Source organism: Paramacrobiotus metropolitanus, unplaced genomic scaffold, assembly GCF_019649055.1.
Source record: "Paramacrobiotus metropolitanus isolate TYO unplaced genomic scaffold, Prichtersi_v1.0 Parri_scaffold0000010, whole genome shotgun sequence".
Taxonomy (NCBI): domain Eukaryota; kingdom Metazoa; phylum Tardigrada; class Eutardigrada; order Parachela; family Macrobiotidae; genus Paramacrobiotus; species Paramacrobiotus metropolitanus.
The window spans coordinates 95,886-120,151 of NW_026570230.1; the positions used below are offsets into that span (position 1 = coordinate 95,886).

At 41.2% G+C, this 24,266-nt stretch overlaps 6 protein-coding genes and 1 long non-coding RNA gene across 10 annotated transcripts; 5 read left to right on the plus strand and 2 right to left on the minus strand.

Annotated features, from left to right (window-relative positions):
* Positions 1-273: 273 nt before the first annotated feature.
* On the minus strand, positions 274-2,415 carry LOC129583409 (uncharacterized). The gene is made up of 4 exons (XM_055475195.1): positions 2,077-2,415; positions 1,496-1,748; positions 746-1,162; positions 274-494 (listed from the first exon to the last, which is right to left on the minus strand). The coding sequence occupies exons 1-4, from the start codon at positions 2,368-2,370 to the stop codon at positions 442-444; spliced, it is 1,017 nt and encodes a 338-aa protein (XP_055331170.1). The 5' UTR covers positions 2,371-2,415; the 3' UTR covers positions 274-441.
* A 1,099-nt stretch (positions 2,416-3,514) lies between these two features.
* Positions 3,515-4,565, plus strand: LOC129583380 (uncharacterized). The gene is made up of 3 exons (XR_008689779.1): positions 3,515-3,724; positions 3,941-4,054; positions 4,121-4,565. It is a non-coding gene; the product is annotated as an uncharacterized LOC129583380 (long non-coding RNA).
* Positions 4,566-6,558: 1,993 nt separating this feature from the next.
* LOC129583269 (mucin-5AC-like) lies at positions 6,559-12,356 on the plus strand. Its single transcript, XM_055475013.1, has 5 exons — positions 6,559-6,918; positions 8,543-10,673; positions 10,736-10,813; positions 11,236-11,647; positions 11,814-12,356. The coding sequence occupies exons 1-5, from the start codon at positions 6,859-6,861 to the stop codon at positions 12,148-12,150; spliced, it is 3,018 nt and encodes a 1,005-aa protein (XP_055330988.1). The 5' UTR covers positions 6,559-6,858; the 3' UTR covers positions 12,151-12,356.
* A 799-nt stretch (positions 12,357-13,155) lies between these two features.
* On the plus strand, positions 13,156-16,959 carry LOC129583294 (uncharacterized). Of its 4 annotated transcripts, none has more exons than XM_055475054.1 (4): positions 13,156-13,229; positions 13,543-15,308; positions 15,793-15,950; positions 16,209-16,959. In XM_055475054.1, the coding sequence occupies exons 2-4, from the start codon at positions 13,595-13,597 to the stop codon at positions 16,422-16,424; spliced, it is 2,088 nt and encodes a 695-aa protein (XP_055331029.1). In that variant the 5' UTR covers positions 13,156-13,229; positions 13,543-13,594; the 3' UTR covers positions 16,425-16,959. The 4 variants fall into 4 exon arrangements, with proteins under 4 accessions (XP_055331029.1, XP_055331027.1, XP_055331028.1 ...); XM_055475052.1 differs by having other exon boundaries at positions 13,180-13,453; XM_055475053.1 differs by having other exon boundaries at positions 13,180-13,422.
* Positions 16,488-18,264, minus strand: LOC129583295 (C-type lectin domain family 9 member A-like). Its single transcript, XM_055475055.1, has 4 exons — positions 17,955-18,264; positions 17,790-17,887; positions 17,096-17,218; positions 16,488-16,929 (listed from the first exon to the last, which is right to left on the minus strand). Exons 1-4 carry the CDS (start codon positions 18,131-18,133, stop codon positions 16,775-16,777), a joined length of 555 nt encoding a protein of 184 aa, XP_055331030.1. The 5' UTR covers positions 18,134-18,264; the 3' UTR covers positions 16,488-16,774.
* Positions 18,265-18,894: 630 nt separating this feature from the next.
* Positions 18,895-21,527, plus strand: LOC129583347 (mRNA export factor GLE1-like). Its single transcript, XM_055475126.1, has 3 exons — positions 18,895-19,773; positions 20,163-20,686; positions 20,923-21,527. The coding sequence occupies exons 1-3, from the start codon at positions 19,021-19,023 to the stop codon at positions 21,380-21,382; spliced, it is 1,737 nt and encodes a 578-aa protein (XP_055331101.1). The 5' UTR covers positions 18,895-19,020; the 3' UTR covers positions 21,383-21,527.
* Positions 21,528-21,918: 391 nt separating this feature from the next.
* Positions 21,919-24,223, plus strand: LOC129583303 (putative carbonic anhydrase 3). The gene is made up of 6 exons (XM_055475066.1): positions 21,919-22,149; positions 22,245-22,346; positions 22,649-22,837; positions 22,936-23,093; positions 23,341-23,503; positions 23,725-24,223. The coding sequence occupies exons 1-6, from the start codon at positions 22,080-22,082 to the stop codon at positions 24,015-24,017; spliced, it is 975 nt and encodes a 324-aa protein (XP_055331041.1). The 5' UTR covers positions 21,919-22,079; the 3' UTR covers positions 24,018-24,223.
* Positions 24,224-24,266: the final 43 nt, after the last annotated feature.

The window sequence follows — 24,266 nt, forward strand, 5'->3', positions numbered from 1 at the left end:
GACAATGTTAAAAAACCTTACCGAACTGCTTGATGAAATTATTCTGTTTTAGCGCTTATTTGGGGTTTCAGTGATCTGTAATTTGAGTTTAACCTATATCAGTTGTTACTAGCTAATGAAATAAGTACTAACACTTCAGATTAAACAGAACTTCCGCCAAATATGTACGATGTAACGCGAGAAACAGTCAAAGAAAAAGAGAAATTACATATGAATTATAAACTACGATTCTAACTGCTGCTATTTTTTAAACTGAATTATATATTGGCCATTTTTATACAGATTGTATATCCGCCATGCATAAAGGAGTACCGACAAGGCTGTAAGAAACCAGCTGTTATCGGTAAATGTTAAGTCAGAACATAAATTAAAAAACCGACGTCAAACAACTGAGTTTCGTTAGCTTTTACTAAACTAAAACCGTCCAAATATAAGGGCGTATCATGAAGGGACCGATGACAACGGAGCACCTCTGTTCAGCATATCCACAATCACTGCAAACAAGAACGTATAATTGCCACTATTTAAATGAGCATGACCTCTAGGTCATAAAGTCGTAGGACTATAGCAATATAGTTATAACTTTTTGGTTTCTCCTAATTTTAAAACTACAAATTGTGCTAACGTACTGTAAAAAGCATATGAAGCCGTGTACGAGGTACTCTAGTATTGTAGATATGTTTTCGCCTGTGTGTATTCTTAGTTCTACAAGTAAATTACGATTAATTGTCTCTGATAAACTTACTTTTCAACGGCGGCTCAAGATATCGCATAATCATGCTGACAACTCTGGTGTGTGATAGAAATCTTGCATTATCATCCGCGGTCTCCAATAAATCATTAGCGTTTTTACTGCCGATTCTATTGCCATTCGGACTGGCCAGAATGTGGTTCATAGGATGGTTTTCAACTGGACGATCGCGAAACGGTGACCTTGGCGGAAGTGTTCGAACAGCAGTGCTTGGCGATGTGGTACGCGTCAAAGGAGACGTACTGTCGGTGAACGGGCCATGCAGGAACTTCTCAAACAAAACAGTACGGAAGGTTGTGGGCGGCAGTGCGGTGGTCGACGTGGTCGGTGCTTCCACACTGGACGTTTGAGGAGCCACAACGATCGCGTCGGCGGACATGTACGGTCGTTGAAAATGTTGCTTAATGGTACCTACAACCGGCGCAAACGAACAGCAACTATCAGATAATTGTGAGAAATATCACTCGGACTGCAGACGAGGCGTAAGTGCTCTTGAAGGAATAGGATCGAACGGTGCGTATTAATCGCTCTTTTATTTTCAAGGTTACCGATGAGGTCTTTATGCAGTTCGGTTTTTTGTTTTTGCGGCATTTTTGTTAACCAACAACTGGTATCTAGATTTATGTTATTTTACTACAAAGCGAGCTTCGCTTAACAAACATGATCAAATGAAGAATTTGTCCCAATTAACATGGGAAGGGACCATTTATTTTTTCTACTCCACTAGCTATACGTAGTACATACTTCCCACAGCCGGTCCATTTCCGGCCGCAATATGCAGAGGCATGGAAAAATCGTATGTTATGCCGTCGACAACCCGCACTCGATCCACGAGAAACGAACATCCCAGGATGCCGTTATGGATTGATGCATTACCCGGAACGAGACCGATCAACGTCGGCAATCGTTGGTTAACGTACGCATTTGGAACGTTCTTAGAGTTGAAAACACCGGCACCTCCATTGTGGTAAACGCATTCCGTTACTAATGTCCCTCCCTAAATGTATGGTAGCAAATTTAGGAACGAAGTTTCATTCCTCATTTCGAAAACTTCCTCATAAGTACCTTTAAACTTTCTTATTACGAATAGTAAGAATAAATGGTAAAATACGGCGAATTCGATACAACGACAATTGTGCAAGATAATTACCTATTTACGGTTAAGAAAAACACACTATGTGTGGTGGTCTGTTATGTGCTATAGAATTTGTAGGACTTTACTATATTATGAAGCCATTGTGGGAAGTTGGTCATAACTACGAGTAGAAAAAAACTGCGCACTTGTAACTGCAGGATAAGACTACTCGTATCTCTAATTTAATTACCATTTTTTGTCCTTCGGGGTTAAATCCAACCCCAATCCAAAAATTTTGTGGACGAAATGCCGGAGGCGTTCCGAATAGTTCCATAGGAATTTTATCGCTTGTAGATTCATCATGAGAAAACTTAATCAAAATACTGCACTTTCCGGCAGCCAAACAACCATCCTCCGGAAAACCGATACAACCTTTTTCGGTGCCGCAGTCATTCACAGGAAATCCGGAAATTACAGTCGGAGCCTGGCAAAAACTTTGCTGAATATTACTTAAAATTATTAAAAATATAATGCATAGAGTCATTTTCGACTTCTATATATTTGCGTATTTTCGAATCCGATTTCAAAACCTTTTGGTTTGCTAAAATCAGTCAGCGGCCCACTCCTAGCATTGCAGACTTTATAGACTTTTCGAGTCCGTACGGCATTCAAGATGACCAGTTGATGCGCTAACTTGAATAAAGTGGTTTAAACAAAACCCAAGAGTACAAACAACTTTGCATAACAGAAGTTCTTTTGTAGTGTCTGCCAGTTTGTCAACATTCTCATGTTGTACACTGTATGTTTCCGGATTAAATAATTCATAACCAGCAGCACACGTTTCATGCCGGACCTTGCAAATACGAGTGTTATTACACTATGCGACATGCATACGAGTACCGTATCTCTGCACTGTAACTTACACATACCGTACCTTCAAATTCGCGAAAGTATAATATGTAATTACTACCTTTTCGAGTAATTGATTTCTATCAATTTTGACAATAAACACTTCGGTATCGAAGTGCAGTCACTGAGTGATTACTGAAAACTGGATTGCCCGCTGCTGCTAACAATTACTATTCGATAAAAAAATATTAGGTTTTTATGGTTCTAAAAGAAAATCAGTTCTATAAGATTGTATTATATTTATATACACAACATTTTTTATTATTATTGACTGTTATAAGTATTCAACAGATTTCCCTGAAAAACAAATCTTTTTTAAAATCTTTAAAAGTTTAAAGCTTCTTTAAACCTTTTGTTATGTTTTTGTTTTTAAAAGTTAATTCAGGTTTTGAAGTGGTCAATGGTCAATCGTTAATTATTTGCAGTTCAGTACCTACGTACTGGAGTAGGTACTTTTATCTTATCGTTATATAGTAATACGAGTACGTACACGGGAGTAGTTTAACCAAAGTGGCATTAAATTTGAAACATCTACTGTAATGCGTTTAAAAATTCATACGAATTCTGGTGCAGTGCCCTCCCCGAATTTATGGCAGTCAGCTCACAATCAGGTTTTGAGAGCAATGGGAGGAAGGGAAGGTTGTTGAGGACAAAATTTAATACGTGCCAGTTTGCACGCACCAATGAGGATCCAACTCTTACCGTACGTACCCGAGTTGTACAGCGTCTGCCATCCGCTCTCTTAACCAGGAACTATGACGTTCAGTCCGGCGTAGCGCATACGCAGTGAACCCCACTCAAAAGGCCTACATAAAAGTGCGCGACCCGAGCGTGGTGAATCTTTCAGTAAACAAGTGCTTTAATTCCTGCAATTTTTGCTTGAAAATCCGCTTCCAACTCATTTGCTTGTGTTTTCGAATCGTTTTTAGTCAAAAGTATCTTTCTCCAGAACAGGAGCAAAATGACTGGAGGAGACTGCTGCTGCAAATGTAAGTTTTGCGGCTTTTGCATCATTTGGTTTTTAATGGATCAAATATTCTTAAGAATTATTACTGTATCCGTAAAGTGCACTGTTGCCACAGATATGTTGGCATGGCATATTAGTGTTTTGTGGTTTAGAATTGTTTTGCTGATACAACATGCACATTCATTGTTTGTCTCTTATTTATACTATTTTGCTGGTTTAAAAATACCATAATTTACAGCCGGAGAGAAATGCTGCTGCAACAGCACCGATGGACAGTGCAGATGCGCTGACTGCAAGAGCTGCCCGGATACCTGTGGATGCAAGAAAAGTGGATCCAAATGTCCTTGCACTAGTAAGATTCGTAAACAAGGAAAATTATTAGATAATACATTCTGTAAACTGAGCACTCCTTAATTAGGTTGCAACTGTGGGGAATCGGGAAAATGCCAGACTGGAGCGTCGGGAAAGGCATGTGGCTGCTGCGAGCACAAGTGAAGAATCCATAAATCAAGGTCAATGGCCTGAGCGCCTGCATGCTGTGTGCCGCTGTATGTCGGTATCGGTAGTAAACGGTCTATCAAGGCCATCGAGGTTATCAGCATATGTTTAGCTCGCAGTTTGTGTGTACTGAAATGCATGGCGTTAGATTTCACTCCATGATTCTTACCGTTGATGTTCCATTTGTTTACGATTCCTTTGTTTGTGTACGTTTTTTCCATGTTGATGTTCCAATTGGGATGTATACGTACTGTACTTTACTTTCTTTTTCTCACATACTGAAGGAATGTGGTTGAGTAGTGTTTTCGGTTGCCATAAATTCGATTCGAACTGTTCAAAAGTGCTCATTAAAATTATTATAGATAGTCGATCGCCTGGGATAAATTAATTCACGTAAGAGAGTCGGAATAGTATACCAGTATTATAAGAGTAGCGACAGCTGACCAGTGTATGAAGGCAAGGATTGGCTTTCGTAGAAGACCAAAACCTGACGAAATCCGTAAACATGTTTCATGCGGCGGTGCTTTTCTTATGTAGGTACATAACATAGTCATATCTATAAAATTATTTAAGTTCTATGTACGTTACGAGTAACATATATCTGTATACCGGGTACTTACCGGCAACAGCAAAAAAGTCGAAACAACTAAAACCTCGAATATTTCCTTATATATATAGATATACAGACGTGCTGACTACCTTACATTGATTTTAATTCTCGCCATTTAGCTGGAACGGCAAACTTGACTACACGGTTTACACCCATTTACTTAGAATTCTACACGTTGTGGACTACAAGCCTGCAGTAGGCTGGGATGGAAATACTGTAAAATCATAGGCAGAGTGCCAAGTTTATTGATAAATTTTGTTGTCCTTTGCTTTCGGAAGATTATTGGAGATTTTAATAGATTATAACCACCAAATTAACACAAGGTGCAAGCGCGGGCACTCAGCTTTGCAGTCAAAATTTATTAATGGAGACTTATTCATACGTCTGCAGTCATAATACTGCTTATTTTTAATACTAGAAATTCCCTAGTACGCTAGTTTTGACTTTTCGCTTCATGACTTATAATTTTGTAACAGCGGTTTGTACAATATAGGATACAGTAGTTACAAGTCAGCTACGTGCAGTTTGCCGTGAAAAGACAGAAGTTTAGAGTGAGGGACCCTTTAGTTGCGAAAGCTGCTGCTTAAATTATCATAGTGCTAGAAATTATATAACAATAGCATTACTTTACTTTAAGCGGCAACAGTTAGCTATAACATAAATAAAATGCCCAGACTTGTTTTGGCTGCATGAAATTAACTAACTGAATTTGATACGAACGTGTTCAAACAGCAGCCCCATATTCATCGTCAGTTCGGAGGTAGCTCCACATATGTAAGTCAAATTATTATCATTGTATAACTTGTATTAGCATACCCGTTTTTAATAAACGTAGCCAACAATCGACAATACATAAATACAATAATAGCAAATTTACAATGACATATAAAGAATAAATGCTTACAGACTCTGTGGTTTGATTTATTTTTCACCAGTACTTGCAACTACCGGTAGTAAAACACAGACACTCTTCATGTATTGTACATACTGCTTTGTCCGTTTGCCGCTAACGATGGAACATACTGAAATTAAATTGCCAACAGCAAACAAACGACCACACTTATTGTTATGTCCAGTATCTTTCAAATTTAATTGGCTCCGACTTTAGTTGTTAAGCTTGACCATTCGTACGGTGACCTTTTGATGTGTTCTCAGTGCGGTTCTTCGTATGCTTGCTCGTGTCGTTGAACTTCCTCTCCTGGCTGCAGTAAGTGTTTTTGTGGAAAACAAAATTTCAGTTTCAGTGCACTGAATTTTGTCTGTGCGCCCACGAAGGTCAGCGGCAAGCGGAATAAACATGGCTAATGTTGCTGTAAATATGTATCAAAATCCTATTGCGAATTGCGCGAAACGATAGGAAATCCATTTGTACTGTAGCAGTTGATGACTGTCAAGTAGTGTGGATTGCGGAGATATCACCCACGCGTGCTGCTTGAAAGACAAATCTAAATTACCCGTACATGATATAAGGACCGCTAAAGAAGGTAGCGCTATTGTTGTCAGTTTTTAGTTAGCAACTCTAAAAGTTTTCTTACGGATCGCGTTCGCTTATTATAAAGTTGTTGGCTGCATGACAGTGACAATGAACTATGTGTGAATAAGCCGAAACGCACAGGACGGAAGATCTGGTGTTTATCCGCTCGACTGATATAGCGATCATCGTAAAAACATCCCCGAAGTACCGATTGGCAGCTTTTTCTTTATGAACTAAGCGCCATAACTCGCACCTTATGATGCAGTATCCAGCAGCAGATGATATATAATTAGCACTTGAATATATCCGTTGATTATCACGGATCACTGCAGCATATAAGTGCACGTAAGCGTCCACGCGCGACATCGCTGTATTTTATGTACTACCGGACCAATCATTTTACAAAACTGACGAAACCAAACAATCTGGCTGCCGCATTGTCAACACAACTTTTCAGTAGTCGACTGGCCAGTGTACAATTGCAAGACTGGTCACTTCGATCGCGCTGTTGCACTGTATTTCGTTTTATTGTAACGCTACAGTAGCCGAAGCGTTTTACTCTTCTCCTGCCAAAATGATCCCTTTTCTAATACTGCATATTTTGGTTTTCCTTCTTGCTCCCGGCATTGATGCGGTAAGTATACGAATAATTCTTTGATTTGTAATTGAATTTTTTCTTGTAACCTTTGCTAATAGCGGCTTGTTGCTTCTGAAGTGGTTTATTTCTATGCTACCGATTTCAGTTTTGTCAGGATGTGAAAACACAATTTGAAACTACAATAACTTTGATAAAAATTGGACAGAAAAATAGTAATTATGTAAGTACATGTAGTAAATACAATCGCGCGATTACGTGTAAATTTCTGAGCCCATACAGTACAAGAATATTAACACAACAATAAATACAATATGTGCACCCAGATTGCCGACCTTAACTGGGTTTCGTGCTGTAATTAATTTTTGCGTATGGGAAAAACCTTTAACTTACATCTAGTTTCATGCTTAAATAATTTTTTTTCGTTACTCTGCGAACTCGAGTTTACTGTAATTCTTGTTTTGCATAGATATGCAAAAATGTATTTACCGTAGACGGCGTAGTGTACCGACATTTTTAATGTTACTACGATACCCATGATAATATTACAAAAAAGTGCTTGCACTTCTTTCCGACGTACAATAGTGTATGATTCAAATTTAAACGAAACTCTTTTGTCATCATCATATTCAGCTAACAACATCACAACAACCTTTGCAATAATTAACAATAATTTTGTCATTTTGACACCTGTGACAGAAAAAACGTTTCCCTTTAACAATGGTGTAATTGTGATGACATGTACAGTTGAAAAGTCATTGACAGTTCGCAAATTGTTCATATCTGTTTGTAAGCCGTTTGTGCGCCCGACGAAAATAATAATTAAAAATTTTGATTGCTACAATTATCTACAATGAAAAAATGCAGATACGATATCTGTTGCCTAACGCATGTCAGAAGACTGCGAAACCAGCATTTAGATACCTCGTACTTGCGCCGGTTTTTTTGTTTTCCACAAGTGAGCTGCGCGCCTTGGCGTCAGACTGCCGCTCTCCTGGGCGCTTTTGCTTCCATCTACTCGAGTAATCAGAATTTTTTAAGTTTCGCAGTTCACAACTGGCATTAAATCTCTTTATCTGTACCAACAGAACTTTTAGATTACAAAACTTAGGGAACGATTGTACATCTTAGTCAAATTAAAAGCGAACCAAATCAGAACTAAAAGAAAGAATTGTTTGTTGTTCGATGACCCTTACTCCACCGTCCATCTTTTTAACATTCTTCCATCATATACGTCGTAATCCATACTGTCTGTTTTATGAACCTGGATCGTTATGCTCATAATTTTCTTACATATAAGGTTACCCGTCTTCCTATTCGATGGGCGTTGGTCACCTTCTGTCCAATACTTATACAGCTACAGATAAAGACGGCTTACCGTCGTATTCGTATTTATTGCAATCCAATCGACTAATCTCTTGAAATTGACTTAACAGCTCTTTTATTTTTAGTAGTTTATTAACCATGCACATTATACGGAATTGTTGAAACTGTTGCAGTAATTTATGTTAGACCTTCCTTGATATCGCATACATGTACCGTAATACACGTACAAAGACTGTAACAATATAATTATGCAATTCCCATATGCGTAACTGAGCTAATCGTTAATTTAGAGAAGGTCAATTGCAGTGTATAACACCGCCACCGGTTTGCGTTACAGAGGCATAAAAGGCAAGTCCCCTTTCCAAATCTGAATGACATGATCAACCAAGCAGCCAGTAATGTATTCCAAAGAGTAACGTCGAACATAAACAACACCTTTCCTTCTCTGAACTTCTTCCCCGTGAACCCACAGCAGCCTTCCAACAGCGCTAGCAATGGAACATTTGCTCAAGGGCGCTCCTTAACCGAAATTTCTTCGGGCCCTGGTGCGACAAATATTACCATTAACGCCACCGTCCCAGTATTAAATAGCGAAACCAGTGCTTTCAACAATATCTCCATATCATTAAGCTCAGCTCCCACTAACACGTCTGGACCGGAAAACCACACGGCGATCACCGTCAATTCAACCCAGCCGCTAGCGCTACTTAACACCACCACCGATAGTTCTGTGCCGGCTTTGAGCACCCTTGAAGCTTTTACGATGTCGACTACGCTTCATGACCTTAACAGCACTAGCGAGAATATATCACCAGTGACGAGTGATGCCGGAAATGTTACCCCAGGTGCAACGACGGAGGACATCGTGAGTACGACCGTTGAGCCAAACGCAACTAGAGAAGCTACCGTGACTGATGGTGTCCTTAGTACAACAGCGGCTGAGCAACTGCAGGTTACAGTGCAACCCTCCTCACAGACGACGGCGGTCAACCAGACCGCTATTCGTATTCAGTCGGAAAACGATACGTCATTAACCACCACAGTGACCCCGAATCTTACTCCCGCAATTACCGTTACAAGCGGTCTCGCTGAAGAGATCACACCACATAATACTTCAAATGAAGTGACGACCCAATCCGGAATTTCTACGGAAAGCGTGATTACTGCAGAAAATGTTACGGCAACAGCGTCATTGGTGGCTACCAATGCCTCGGAAAATGCGTCGACTGAAGTTAATTCAGGTACTGGCGAATCTTTGCTGGAAAACACCACGGCTGAAATGCCAGTCGTAATCGTATCTCAATCGGCGTTTAATGCAACGCTTGCTAATCTGGACGTCGCACCTGATAACGAAACATCGAGTTACGGCATCATTCGCCACACTACTACGATGACAAATGAAGGTACTCAACCGGCCAATGTTAGTGAAATCGCTACCACAGTGGCAACAGTTGTTAACACCACCACCAACGAAACGGCTGCTGCGACCGACAACTTTGCAACTGTGGCTATCGCAGAAAGTACTACCGTTGCAATCCTAGCGGAGAACAACATGGTCACTTCGGAAAATCCCATCCTAACAGCGGAATCATTATCTTCCGAGGCTAATAATGCGAGTGTTAAAGTAGACGAAGAACATACCACCGATGCAACCACTGCCGCAACTTTAACCACGTCAGCTATTCCCGCCGAAAACGCCACTCAGGGAATTCTTCTAATCAATCCCGCAACAAACGCTCCAGCAGCGCTAATCGTAAACAACATCTTTGCCAATGATACCGGCTTTCCGCTGAACGCCGCAAACGCAGCAGAGACATCGGAATCAGAATCTTCACTGAATGCGACCTTAGCTCCACTGTCTGCCAATGCAACAGAACACGAAAAATTTGTAAACGCAACCAGTGACGTTCCTGTCGAGACTACCACGACAGAGGAGGCGATTCGTTTAACCACGGCATCAATCGAACCAGAAGTCACAACGGAGCAACCCTCGGCGGAAACAACGACAGCTAACGTATCACAATCCGCTTCCAATGAAACGCATTCTAACTTAGAAAGCGCATCGGAAGATGAGACATCCGGTTATGGTATTGTTCGACATTCGACGACGGTAGCGAGCGAAGTCACTTTTTCTACGAACGCCACGGAAATTGCCACTACGGTAGCAGCGGTTGTTGGCAACAACGAAAATACCAGCGCCACTGCAGCAATTACGACCACAGAAGCAACTTTAACAGCCGCCACTACACAAACAACAAACATATCGGAAAATTTGACCACTGGCTCCAATAACTCTTCAGTAGTTCTTCTTGACCAGAACACGACACAAGCCACCGTAAATGTGACACAATCCAGCTTTCATTCAACCCCACCAGCCATTAGTCCAACCACCCTCGTTTGGACACTGCCGGAATTCCAAGCGGAAGGCGACAGTCATCTCCCAAGCCGCACAATGCTAATCTTGAACGGTAAGACTGTGTGACACTGTGCGTAACTGCAGTTTACAGTTTTTTATTGGTTTACTCTACAGCAAAGAATGGATGGAGGGAAAAGAACCAGCAACTAATTAACCAGTTCAAGCCGGAAAAAATTATCCAGCTAAACAAAAGTGAGTAAAGGCTTACCGTTATTTAAAACCACAAAGTTCGATACAAGATAGATTCCACAAAATAAGAAAGCCTGGCTTGTTTTAAAAGTGTTGTTATATTTGGTCAGAAGCCAAGAAATCTTGAAGACATTGACGTTTTGTTTTCTCAAAAAGCACGTAGTCATGCGTATTAATCGCCTATAAGCACGTTAACAACTCATGAAAGTTGTACTATGCAACTACAAGTCCAACTGAGCGTAAGTTATAGCGTGAGAAGAAACTTTACGATCCAATTAAAGGTCATCAGTGCGAAATTATTTCTTGCTCCCAGATTAATAGTCTTTTATATCGATATCGTATAACAACTTTTGAATAGCATGACAATTATGTTTTCTGCACTCATAATTTTATCGTGTTCATAAGAAAATTGAATTTGGTTGTAGCTTCCGTTGTTACCGTGACTTCGCCTTCCGATGTTGCAAAACATCCCGACGCAACAACGTCCACTAACATCCCCATTATTCTCGAAGCACCGCAAATCACTGCTTCGGGGAAGCCGAAATATATTCCCAAAGATCCCGCTGATGAGGAAAAATTTTGGAGTATTATGCGAGCGGCGGCCAAAGCTACTCGAGGGAAAACGAGTTTCCCGACTCTGAAAGAAATACCGGCTACGTCGTTTAGCTGCAATGATGTCAGTCAGCCAGGTTTCTATGCCGACCCGGAAACCGACTGCCAGGCGTTTCATCGTTGTGACATTTACGGAGGACAGTTCCGGTTTTTGTGCCCCGAACGGACGTTGTTCAGTCAGTTGACGCTGGTCTGTGACCATTGGTACAACGTTAACTGTCAAGAGTAAGTCGATATTTTGTTCCCACGTAAACGGTCCAACCATTAGTCCAACCACCCTCGTATCATCTTTCTAACTTATTTATGATGTTTCTTTCTGTAGCTTTTTAATTAATTCATGTAAAGTACGGTTGCCAAAACGTTGATCCTTATTCAAGATTTTTCTTTGCAGGCAGGTTAAATATGCTGACTACATCAATTCAAGAGCATACGACTTTAAGCGATTTGGTCGTTATTTGGGACACGAAATCCAGGACAGTTCCAGCGATTTACAGCCTAAAATGAGTGTCGCAATATCACAACTGGTGCAGGATAATCGAGAGTTATTTAATATTACTGAATCTAACAATCCACTGATGAACCTACGATCCGGTAATATCACGGCTGCCGAAAATTCCGTAAACGCAACATTAACTCATACAGGAAATGCCACTACGGTTTTGCCGGCAAGTACGAATGCAGCGATCAACGTAACAACAGTTCCTACCGGAATCGAAGAGCCTAACTAAAGCAAAAACCCACAATGCTGGACAATACAGAACGAAAAATCAAACTGCACGACAATTCCGTGTACGAAGGTCATTGTATACTGTTGAAGTTAACGGTCGATGCGTCTTGTGAATCCTCTCACCATTTTTATCTGTCATAACTGATACTTTGTTGATTATTTTGTTGATATGCTTATTTTCTAATAAAATTCTCTGGACGGGCTAATGAAAAATTTTAATGTCATTTTCGGAAACCCAACAAGTTCTAGACACCGTATAAGCCCCAGTAGTCAGAAATTCACGCGCATGCAGTCATGATTACGTCTCAGTTTGACAACTGACAATGAGATAAACCAATTAATACTGACTCTTTGCGGAAAAGCGCGGATACATAAGCAAGACAAAAATATTGTGCGATGAATCACCTGCTGCATATGCACAGATGACAGAACCACCTTCTATAAAATCAAACCCTTGAGCACCTAATACTAGGATGGCAATTCATCTTATTTACAGAAACATTTACATCCATTGAAGTAAACGGCATACATCTGCACCTGAAATTTTAACGTAAAAAGTATCGGTTTGTGCGATGTTACCACGTATTAATATTACTAAATACCGCCTTTGTGGAACACGCTGAAGGTGTACACCTATCGTACAATAGCTATGCCGGTGCATATCTATACGTGCACCACAGAAAACAAAATTCGTACCTACAGGCTACAGTACCGCAGACGTTCGTTCTACCGCGTAGGTATACTTCATGTACAATACAATTTGTAACAAAACTGAGTGTCCACAGACAAGGAAACGATGATAACCAACAAATAGTCTGCCATTTGCTGTTAGCTTATGCCAACCAACAGCGATCCTACCATCGCAGTCAGTATACGGAAAGCCATTTTTGTCCACAAGTACTACGGACACCGCACATTAGATGTTGTTTTATTAATTAATAAATTTCTGGTATCGCTTGGAGCGTAAACACCATTACCTAGTCGCAAACGAGACTTTCGTCCTATCTTTACAGCAGCACGGAAACAAACAAAATTTTTTTTGGAAACGTGCGGAGTTTGACGACTGCGTCGATCACATAAGTAAAGCTCCACCTCAGTTCTTCTCAATTTTACAGATATGCATATAATAAAATACAGTATAATATGCATTTTTGCAGTCTTCGCTCATTACTGTGTAGTACCGACTCTACCGCAATATATATATACTGTGTATTTCTGATCCACTAAACGTTTCAATAAGCACACTTAATTATGTCTTGTACCGGTAGTACAGGTAATGTCGACAATTGTGGACCCATTACTGTGTACGTGGTTGCGAGTTTAACGGTGTGCAATGGGACCTGTAGATGCTTCATTATGCTGTGAGATTATTATTATCGTTTCGTTTTTGCAGTAACTCTGCCCTGACGTAGTCACCGGGTTCTCGTTGTTAAGTCGTTAAGGCAATGCAGTCAATGCTGAAACCTAACTGCCCGTTCCAGCCGCCTCATTTCGATCATCTGACCGAACGCTACGCGAGTGATCCATGGAATACCTGGACCATAGATGGCTTTTTGATGCGGCTGTTAGCGGAGTGGCCGGCAACAGCCGGGCTGAAGCCGGCGGTGACGTGTCGATCACGCAACACCAATTTCCTCCAGCTAGATATAACATCCGATGCCTGGATGCGAAAGCTGCATCATCATCACCAGCAGCCGGCTCGAATAGCCGTGGCAATGGATCCCTCTCTGCATTTCCCTTCAATCATACTGGGGATATTAAAATGCGGAGCTTCCTATCTGCCCATATCCTCCGACTGGACTGACCCTTTTATACAGAAAGTGCTAGCGTATTCTCAACCGTCAATGTTGATATGCGACGATGTGGAACGATACTCCAAATTATCCACTACACTTCCTTGTCTGGATTGCAGTAACGGGCTGATAATAAATACCGACTATTCGGGTAAATCGCCATTTCATAAAGGTCGGTCTGCACTGGATCCAGCTGCTACTTTTGTAAACGATTTGGAAAAAGTGACCCTATGTACGCATCGTGCGTTAACAGAGCACGTAGTAAAAAATTGGGAAATTCTTCCGCTTACAGATGACGAGGTTTTGCTGTCAAAAGCAACGGCAGTTAATACATCGGAGAGTTTATTGGAGGTTTTAGCCTCTGTTTTATCTGGTCATCGATTACATATTTTGCCGCTATTTGTTCGAAGAGACCCGGAAAAACTTTTGGACATATTATTGGAATTTAACGTTCGCCGATTATGGTTACATCCTAACTATTTATTGCGTTTATGTAAGATTTTGACTAGAAGAAAACAGACATTTTCCGCAGCATTACGCCTTATCACCATTACATCACCGCGCATTCCGCTGGACATTGCGGTGTTATTCTTTCAAGCGTTTTCCAATGTGAAACTCGCCGTATGCCAACGCATGCAAAGCGGAAACAGCGATCAGCTGTGGGACGTTTTTGATAATCATCGAGATTTACTGAAGGCCTTCTACGAAGACACCGTGCCCCCGAGCATTTTGCTAAGAAACTTTGATCTACCTATTAACAGCAGTCAAAGCGTGTCAGTGAGAAAGGACACATGCGGCGGTATTTATGTGTGTGGAAAATTAGCGGGTGATCCCGCGTTGAATTATGTTATCACGAAAACCGATGCCGGTTGGGTGCAGTGTGAAAGCACGGGAACCATTGATGCCAGCGAATTCCTACAACTGTTCGCCGGCATGCCGGCATCCAAACGCATCTCCACCGATGAGCCGGTAAAAAAGCCGGTCCCTCCAAAACCGACGATTCCGACGCCCAGACCAATTGATTACGTGGTGGAAGACATCAACGAGGACAACATGGACGATGTAATTGAGTTCCTGGTACGCAACACATTGATGGTGTCGATGAGTGATGCGGTGCCGGTGCCGTCCTTCAGTGACTTACAACTGTTTACGCGCGTTGTACTGGAAGAATCCAATCCAAAGGAATTGCTGTTTGTCCTGCGGCGAAAAAACGAGACAAAAAGTATAATCGCCGTTAATGTCGCTTTTGATGCACATGAAAAATCGGTTAACTTACAAAATCTGACTTCTCCCGATATGGATCCAAAGAATCAAGTTCTGGCATGGACGCTGCTGCCACTGTTATCGCCTCTGGTTAATCGTGCAGGTACAAAAAGACGAAAACATTTTTGTATATTTAAATTAATTTCGTACAGTTACTAACTAATATTTCACATTATACGTGCGTAAATAGCGCTAAGATACCTTAGAAATCGGCTAACCACATTTGTATAAATAAATAATAAATTATTTTGAACCAATATTGAATTGTAGGGTTGGCTAAAAATTATTGATTTTCAATATTGTTTTAGTTTCTTTTGATTAACAACACCAATTTATTTCAATATTGTTTTAGTTTCTTTTGATTATCAACACCAGTTTATATATGGGCCGCTCCGATGTGATTGATTGCTAGTTTTTCGACTTTTTGGGTGGGGCAGTCTTATTTAGTATCGTTAAGGCACATAAAACTGACGATTACTGTCAAACCATGTTCGGATGGCACAATACAATAATTGTTCACTTCATGATGCTGCGGACTAGTAATGCATTTTAGTGTAACCTTTAATAATTACTTATTTTTCCTTAAGGGGTAACTGTGGAAAGCTATATGATGAGCGTGGATTTCATGCTAGAAAAACAGCAAAGATTCCAGTTGGCATGCCAGATGGACTTAGAATTATCGAAGCGAGCACAGCGCCTGGACTACAAGTACATAATCACCAAAAACTACGACGGATTTTCCAGGGTAATACAGTACTCCCATGAGTATTGAATTTAATACCGGATATGTCTATTGCAGACTGAAAAAATTTGCAGACGTGCAGTACCGTGGTGTATCTATTATGCTAATGGGTTTGTAATTAACTTTAAGTTTTTAACTGATGTAAGCCGAAGTATGATGCGGGACATGGTACATAATACAGAAGACTGCGCAAACCTAAGCTTCACCAGAAATTATAACTGTTATCTGCCAAATGGTGAAAAATTACGTTTTGTTTTACAGAGTGTTTCAAAGATGTCAGGATATGAACGGCGCGCATCATTTCAGCTAAACCGGCTGACACTGCCCGACGGAAGTGTGCCTTTTGAGAACTATCCCGCATCCAGTCGAATGACTCTGAACGTTCTAATACTCACCAGCTACCACGATGGTATACCGAACTGTGATTTGGACTCCACTAGTCAAGACAACACTAAGACAGTAGAATTTCAGATTTAGAATTTTCGATAGAGCACTCCTGGCTTAGGCTGTTATCTTGACCTTTTTATGTTTATTGCAATACAGTACATTACCGATGATCTCAGAACTAATCATGCAGAGTTGGCCGCTTGTTTCAGCAGCTGCTACGTATACTCGTACAAATCACTTTTTCGTGCTTTGTAAATGCGGCCGGCCACCTTATTGTTATTAGGATATAAAAATATTTTAACAAATCAATCCACTGGAGCGTCAACATTATCAACTGCCGGCTCGTCTACGCCACCTTAAATGCCATGATTATAAATTATTGTGCTCATACTAAAGTGTGGATAACTATACAACAATGATGCAAGAAAACAGAGTGTGTCCTAATCATCCAAATCGATTTCGCACCATGGCGACCCTTTCTGTGGTTCACTTGTCCAGCTGTCCTGACCTCCGCAGTCCCAGAAGCCGAAGCCGCTTCCTCTGCGGTTAAGCCCGCCGCATCTGTTGTTGTCCTTCAGTGCAGCTGCATCAATAACTGAAACATGCCTATACGTTACAATTTAACCTCTGCCTCGGTGCGTTCATTTGATAATAAAATGAAGTTATTAATATGTTGTAAATATCTTTCGAAGTTAAACACAAGGCGCTGTAGATTAGTTGAATTTGGCAGACTATACGGTCATTGTAATTAATATTCTTACTTCGATTTAGTTCGGAATCTTTCGTAACCGTTCTTCTACTTGGCAGCACCCAGCTTTTATCATATCCTTCAAATGGCTTAATTAGGCCAATCCAGGGCCCATTCCACCACGGATAGTTGACAGCTAGAGCATTAATAGTACAGATGTAATTTGTGCATGCATCATACTTAGTTCCAAATAAATGTGTCCCATTATTCCTGTATCCGGCTCGATTTTGATAAAAACAGTCAATAATAAATCAATATGGTTTCTGTTTTTGATATTCCCAGGAAGTCCGAAAGACATCGGCCGGCGAGCGCTTTTTAATTTTAATCTTTATAATAATTTAGTACCATATAGGCGTAGTCAGCGTAGATAACATAGTGCATACAGTTATTACAGTACGTGGCTCCAGGCGCACGAATTGACGCCAAAAACGCGATAATTCTATGTAAACATCCCGTTTCGAGCACGGGATATTTATGTAGAGCAACTAATGGTAAGTTAATTTATAGGTAAGGATTACTTCGCTTACGGAACGGTACTATAGCTTTAACTGCAAAGCCGGTAATTAAAAGCGAAAAAACCAAATGCCGGCAAGCTGCTTTGGGCAAACCGGGAAGTGGAAACCATAAATATTTTGCTAGAGATCGTTTTTATACGACTGAAACTCATGTCCCGTAATAGTTATTGACCAAAAGCATTTGCGAGTTACCGGTTGCGGTGATGTAGTTGTATTCTTCCATGCTGTTGAATTCAACCAAATGTGCTCCGAAATTTAAGCAAAACGCCATGGCATCGTAGTACGTCAGTCTACAATTATCGAATGTTAACAGCTTGGAAACCCCGACATCGTCCACGTAAACAAAAAATCACATACCTGGTCCAAGCCGTAGCAGCAAAATAGCAGCTTTTAGAATGTTTGACCCAGCCATAGGGGCAGTTTTTATCGGCGGTCACGGCGCAAGGAAGAAGCAGTATCATCATAATGCAAACAGCGACAGCTTCCGTATCAGCCGTTAAACGTCTCCAGTGACCACTTCCGGTCATATTCGGCATTTTCCCCTAAGATTATAAGAAAGCAGTAAAGTTTTACTTTTGACGTACAGTATTATTGTAGACTGGATCCCAGACTTAAAATCATCACGCAGAAGAAGCGTAAAAATGGAACTGGAGTGGAAAGTCTGCCATTTTTACGCACATAAACATAAATAGACGACGCGTTTCTGGTGCGAGCGCAGATTTACTAATGGTCATTACGTGCCGGTTGTTACGACCGCTGAAACGCTGTTGACGTGTCTTTGGTAGCGCAGTTCCATGTTTTGTGGACGATGTTGAGTGATGAATTACACAGCACGCGTCAATCACGTTGTTGTGAAGCTTGCCGGGAAAAGCCACTTGATGGCTTATCTTAAACTGCTTTTTAGTATTAATTAATTGCAAGTTTGTATTGTGTCCTTACTTACATACTTTATGTGGTTATCTGTACATTTGGGCATTTGACCTCTTCAGTTGCTATTAAAATCCTGCATAAGGTAAGTATACGGATAAGGATGATAAGAAGCAAAATTTCACCATTTTTTAAATTTAAGGACTCGCAGGCCGCATCTTATAGGGTACTAAGTTGTCTACGAGTACCAGCACTAGCAGTAACATTCAGGCGTCGGGGACCAGGTGGTTACCGTGACGCGGTACCGGTCAGGACCGTGACGCGGTACCGGTCAGCCGCCCTTCAGTCAGCACTCTGGCAGTGTTTGGCGCGCACAGCGAAGTGGCGGTTACGTGTAAAACCACGACTCCTAGGGTAGGACCTGGATTTTATTTTTTGGTTCTAGTTTCTCAGAACTTACTTATTCTTTGATGCAGTTTTAATTTTGTGCAGGACTTTGTTTAAAAAACAGTTTCATTTTTGTTTTGAACTTTCATGTCTTCCCCTTTGTGATAAAATGTTTGGAAGGGATTTTTCTAGATCCCTCTCTAGCAGTAGTTTACCGCGAGCGCGAGAGTCTCGGCTGAGTTCTGACGGCTACTACTATGGCACGAGTTTCTTGAAAGACAGTGATGCAAACGGCGTTGTTCTGAGCCCGAAAAGGCGGGATAGTCCGCTGGAATATACCACTCATATATCTTTATCAAAGGACAAAGGATACAACTCCTTATCCCCGTTAGACGACGGCAGAAATCAAAATGTGCTTCAGCCGATTAGTGCGGACTATATTCGTCATACTTTCCACCAGGAAGCCCAACAGAGATTCGCTGATCGTAAAAAATCTTGGCGTGCTCGTACGTCTGCGCACTACGACGAGCTGCTTGGCAGCCCACTTTTCTCGTTTACACCAGAGGAATCCCCATCTATTCCTACTAAGTTTAGCGTCGAAGAGGACGATCAGCCTAAAACTCCGTGCACGGAATCCCCTACCAAAAACATCCAGCCTGTGCTGGAGAGCAGTTCGCCGCCGTGGTTTGAGTATAGTTCACCTGGCCATCCAAATTCCGAGTCTACACCCGATTCTCCGCAGATACCCTCACCATCATTCAAGGAAGAGCCTTTGCCCACGGCGACGTTCTCGGAATCCACATTTTCAAAACCGACTACAGCGGTCGAAATTCATGAACCAGTCGTCGTCGAAACTCAGGAGCAGAGAAATTACTCCGTAGTAGAGACAGTTGCTCCGAGCGATGTCCCTGCGCCGCAACAGGTAGGCTTGACTTCGATAGTTTTTAGACGTGTATATCTTCAACTCCAAACTTGTATAACTTTCTTATAACTTGATCTTAATATTTTTGGTAGGTTTTTATTGTGGTTTGGAATTTTATTTTCTTAATTTGCTGTCTTTCGTACTTGCTGGTTTGTTCATCTGCTTTTGGGTTACGCTTGTGGTATTGCGGTATTATAAGATTTCTAAATATTAAAATACTCATTTTAATTTGAGCAGCTGCCTTAACAATATCTGCGTTGAAAGATTTTATTTAACCATTTTAAATATTTTATTTAAAAGGTTTTGTAGTGTCACTGCTTATGCAAATGTTGGTATCGTGGTCGTAGAAATTATCCTGTTGAAATTAATCAGTATTACTGATTTTTTAGTCTTCCTCTTTGTCTTCGACTGCGCCGCCCTTGGCTACCGAAGATCCTTCACCGACCAAAGCATCTCCGACCAGCCGACAGCTGGCCGAAGAAAAGTACGCAGCATACGTAGCCAAGGCAGTACAGTGCAAAGGGAGCTTTCACGATTTAGACAGGGATACAAATCTCAAAGCGCTCAAGAGCGCCGCATTCTTCGTCAGTAGCAATCCGGTAACGATATGCTCCCCGAACTCCCCAATGGAGATCGTGGAGCCTTATCGCAAGGCTTTTTTCCTGCTGCGAGGTTCGCGGATGGAGACCAACACCATTCCTGTTGCCTTGTCGGATCATCCGCAAGTCGTCCATTTTGTGCGTTACAACATGGCCAAGAAGTTTATCGACGTGGCCGCGCTCCAGACAGAAGAAAAAAATGAAGTTAAGCTATTTGCCTTGGCCACTTTGCTCACAGAATTGTGGGCTTGTGATCCGGAGTTTGGAGAGGTGTTTCTGGCGCTATTATATACGGAATGTCCGTCTTTAGTGCCGTAAGTGCATTGAATTTTTGATTCGCTTATTTCTTCTTGGGCGCCCATGTTTTTAAATTGTAATTTTTAATGTAGTCTTTGCATAATTTGTTTAAATTATATACGATGTACCGTTATAATGAGTTTTGCCGTTACTTACCGTCAGCACCGTCACTAAATCCATATCGGTATATATACTCAGCAGTTTATCTTCTAACAGTCGTAAGTGTTACCATTTTCTTTTATGCGCTTTTTAGAGTTAGCTACAAAATGGAAGGCAACGTGGAAGTATATCTGCGCCGTTTAGGTGCATTATCCAAGTTCTACGCCGCGATAATGCAAACGGATCGTCGTTTGCTACTGACACGCGTATTTCCTACAAAGCAGTTTCATTGCGCTAATCCACACGGTGCCGAGGCCGCTTGGGCATTGCTAGCCGGGATAGTTAACGGAGAAGTCCAGCTGGGCATCACTGTGCTAGTTTTGCGTAATTTGCTCAACATCGCTGGCTGGCTGTTAGCGGGAACATACGGGAAGCAGTTTACCAAAATGGTTCACCTTATATCTCGCCAGTTGCTCCCACGTATTCGCAAGAGAACTCCAGCGGAACTATTGGGCCCTGTCGAGCGACTAGCCGAGTCTCTGGCTGATTTCCATCGCCTGCAGACGTTCCCCGTTCCTGCCAGTAGACTGGACAAACGCTTTTGGACTTCGTAATAATGTTGTTTAAATTGTTCTGTGATGCTTATTATGCCTTTTTGGAATTTTGTGAAACGAATGAGTGGAAACCGACATTCTTAGTCGCGAATGCGCAGACATATTGTTAGAAACTTTTTTGCGGAATGCATTACTTGTAAATAAATATCAGTAAAATTTACTTCGTCGGACGTATGGATGATGATGTATAAGAGATAATGACTATGACGGCATACTACCCGTAGTAGTATTATTACAGAAAGAAGCCCTAGAAATCTCGTTCAAACATTGCGCAGAACTTCCGAGTTCCGGTGGTGTAATCTGCAATAATTCCATCTTTCGTGCAGTTTTCATGAATTACGGATATTTGCCGCCTCTTATCAGAACTACTTTGCTGAACCCGGCGGTGTTATGAATTTTGTACGCATCATGACGCTTTCCTTCGAACACAATGACTAGTCATTCTAGTATTGTCTGTTCTTATCGAGTTTGGCTTTACTGATAATCCTAAAAAGAATTTGTAGTATATCGTTTTCAGTTATTGTTCGGTACAATGTAGTCGCAGCAAATTCACAACTTACAATACGGGTGTAATATTTATCATTTACAAATAGTACTGTGCGCATGCCGCCTCGACTGGTAGAAAAATTTTATTTTCGGTCAGCTTTTTATTTAATTTTAAACAAACTTTTTCTGACGATCAAGTGGTAATCGTTAGATGGCTATGCACCGTACACAGCACATTCGTTCTTATCTGTATTCTGCTTCAATATTCGTGTGCTTGTTAGGTACGAGTTTTTGTGGTGAATAACGCAGCACCTATACTCCATTTGTTTACAACATCAGCAAAACGTCAAGTACCGCGAAACTCTTATTTTTACAGGTACAGTTGTGTTGGACAACGTTTCAGCTGTAGGAGGCAACATCGATGCGAACGCAAGGTCTGGCGCAACCGGCTGGACTTACGATACATGGGAAAATCCAGGTAAAAACAGTATAAAGAAGTATTTACTATGATTTTGCAAGCACCTCTGCGGTTCTAATCTACTTACATACGGTAAATTTTCGTAGTCCCGTGGATAATTACTCTACATACTTCACCATTAGTTTTATTTTCACCTGCTTCATTTCAGAGCCAAATTATAGCGGTTGCGATCATAACAAATACAAATATTGTTACTTTTTTCCTTCAGGCCTGTACTACAGTACAAAATAAAGAGGCTTAGTTGTTGAAAGCCTTTCTGATCATTACGCCAATAATTCGTATCCATTTACATTTTTCTTCAGAGTCAAAACTTTGGCCAAACGAATGGCATATTGCTTATCCCGCGTGTGGCGGTGCCAGGCAGTCGCCAGTAAATTTGACCTTTGACGGCACTAAGCTCAACCGTGTTCGTTTGCCGCCAATATACGTAACAAACTACGGCGAAGCACCAAGCGGATTTAAATGGAAACTGGAAAACAATGGGCATACCTGTATGTGGCAAACATTTGTTATTTAAGTACATTGACGGCTTTATGGGATGCTCAGCAGTGGCGACTGTATAGTTAAAAAGATATAATAATTTTTGTAGTGCAATTAAGTGCCCCAAAGTTCACAAAGATGCCGACGCTTTCGGGAGGAGGCTTACCACAACTGTCCTACACTTTTCGGCAGATCCATGTACACTGGGGATCGGAAGATGCCCGAGGATCTGAGCATTTCTTAGAAGGAAAACAGTTTGCGCTGGAGGTACGTCCCACATTTTTTAATCCTTTACATTGTTCAACATACTGATACAGATGTTTTACATTAAATTAGATGAATGTCAGGTATCGGGACATAATGTTGTCATGCATTTTGATAATGCCAGTATAACATTTTGTTTCTGCAGTCCATGTATTCTTAAAACAGCTCAGTACACGAATTCTGTTTTGTATAATGCCATTAAAGGTTTTCCCTTCGTGACCGTGCAGTACATGTCCGCACATTTGCGTAGATGCATCTCGTGCATTACATGGATGGCGTTCCAGACTCCGTGGTTACCAGCAATCCGGGTGGTATTGCCGTGTTAGGAATACTGTTCGAAGTGGCACAGGAAAGCGAAGTTGATCCGCTGTGGGATGACTTAATAGAGAAGGTTACGAAAGTTGCAAAGCCGGGTACGCATACTGTCTTCCCTTGTACATGTACAAGTACAGCGTATAAGAATACAGTAACAAAACAGAAATATCGCTTTATGCAATTTTAGTAAAATTTATTGAAACTTAATCAGAATCCTTAATAATGATTACAACCTTTCATATCTATCCACCACTCGAAACGTCTATCGAATTAACTTTTTGGTTTTTATATTTTCTTTAACGATCATTATATATTTCAGGAGCTTTGATAGCGCCAGTTCCTCACTTTGTCCTGGAAAGGTTACTTCCGACAAACCGGTCTTTCATGCGATATTATGGTTCGCTGACAACGCCGCCGTGCACAGAAGCTGTCGTGTGGACGGTTTTCACCACACCCATCCGCATCGCGGCGAGGCATTTAACAGTTTTAAGATCACTGCGAACCGAATCCGGTGGACATCGGATTTCGAAGAAACAGCAGTTTATGGTCGACAATTACAGACCGCTTCAGCGCTTAAATAATCGCGACATCATATTTCATCATGAAAAGTAGTGATTACCGGCGGAAGGTGAATCTGACACGAACAACGCGCTAAACAAAGCGGTTTGCATGACCCATTTGTATAAATTAGAAAAACATACTTTTGCTGATTGATGATTTGTTTGCGCATTACCGTCGACAGCAGACCGAAAATTAATCCTTTATTATCTTTCGACGTGGGTTTAGCAACCTTCTTTATATAAAAAACGCAATGCAGAGAGGCTACAGTGTACTGCAGTAATAATTTCACATCAAAAGTAA

Excerpts from the sequence above, each read along its gene's own strand:
- LOC129583409 (XM_055475195.1), bottom strand. The coding sequence starts at position 2,370 with ATGACTCTATGCATTATATTTTTAATAATTTTAAGTAATATTCAGCAA. Across the intron at positions 1,749-2,076 it reads ACCCCGAAGGACAAAAAATG|GGAGGGACATTAGTAACGGA; the intron begins GTAATTAAATTA and ends CCATACATTTAG. Across the intron at positions 495-745 it reads TCTTGAGCCGCCGTTGAAAA|TGATTGTGGATATGCTGAAC; the intron begins GTAAGTTTATCA and ends TCTTGTTTGCAG.
- LOC129583269 (XM_055475013.1), top strand. The coding sequence starts at position 6,859 with ATGATCCCTTTTCTAATACTGCATATTTTGGTTTTCCTTCTTGCTCCC. Across the intron at positions 10,674-10,735 it reads CACAATGCTAATCTTGAACG|CAAAGAATGGATGGAGGGAA; the intron begins GTAAGACTGTGT and ends TTTACTCTACAG. Across the intron at positions 10,814-11,235 it reads AATTATCCAGCTAAACAAAA|CTTCCGTTGTTACCGTGACT; the intron begins GTGAGTAAAGGC and ends ATTTGGTTGTAG.
- LOC129583294 (XM_055475054.1), top strand. The coding sequence starts at position 13,595 with ATGCAGTCAATGCTGAAACCTAACTGCCCGTTCCAGCCGCCTCATTTC. Across the intron at positions 15,309-15,792 it reads GCCTCTGGTTAATCGTGCAG|GGGTAACTGTGGAAAGCTAT; the intron begins GTACAAAAAGAC and ends TTTTTCCTTAAG. Across the intron at positions 15,951-16,208 it reads ACTACGACGGATTTTCCAGG|AGTGTTTCAAAGATGTCAGG; the intron begins GTAATACAGTAC and ends TTTGTTTTACAG.
- LOC129583295 (XM_055475055.1), bottom strand. The coding sequence starts at position 18,133 with ATGCCGAATATGACCGGAAGTGGTCACTGGAGACGTTTAACGGCTGAT. Across the intron at positions 17,219-17,789 it reads CAACTACATCACCGCAACCG|CTGTCAACTATCCGTGGTGG; the intron begins GTAACTCGCAAA and ends TTAATGCTCTAG. Across the intron at positions 16,930-17,095 it reads AGATTCCGAACTAAATCGAA|TTATTGATGCAGCTGCACTG; the intron begins GTAAGAATATTA and ends GGCATGTTTCAG.
- LOC129583347 (XM_055475126.1), top strand. The coding sequence starts at position 19,021 with ATGTTTGGAAGGGATTTTTCTAGATCCCTCTCTAGCAGTAGTTTACCG. Across the intron at positions 19,774-20,162 it reads ATGTCCCTGCGCCGCAACAG|TCTTCCTCTTTGTCTTCGAC; the intron begins GTAGGCTTGACT and ends CTGATTTTTTAG. Across the intron at positions 20,687-20,922 it reads GAATGTCCGTCTTTAGTGCC|AGTTAGCTACAAAATGGAAG; the intron begins GTAAGTGCATTG and ends TGCGCTTTTTAG.
- LOC129583303 (XM_055475066.1), top strand. The coding sequence starts at position 22,080 with ATGGCTATGCACCGTACACAGCACATTCGTTCTTATCTGTATTCTGCT. Across the intron at positions 23,094-23,340 it reads GAAAACAGTTTGCGCTGGAG|ATGCATCTCGTGCATTACAT; the intron begins GTACGTCCCACA and ends ACATTTGCGTAG. Across the intron at positions 23,504-23,724 it reads TACGAAAGTTGCAAAGCCGG|GAGCTTTGATAGCGCCAGTT; the intron begins GTACGCATACTG and ends TATATATTTCAG.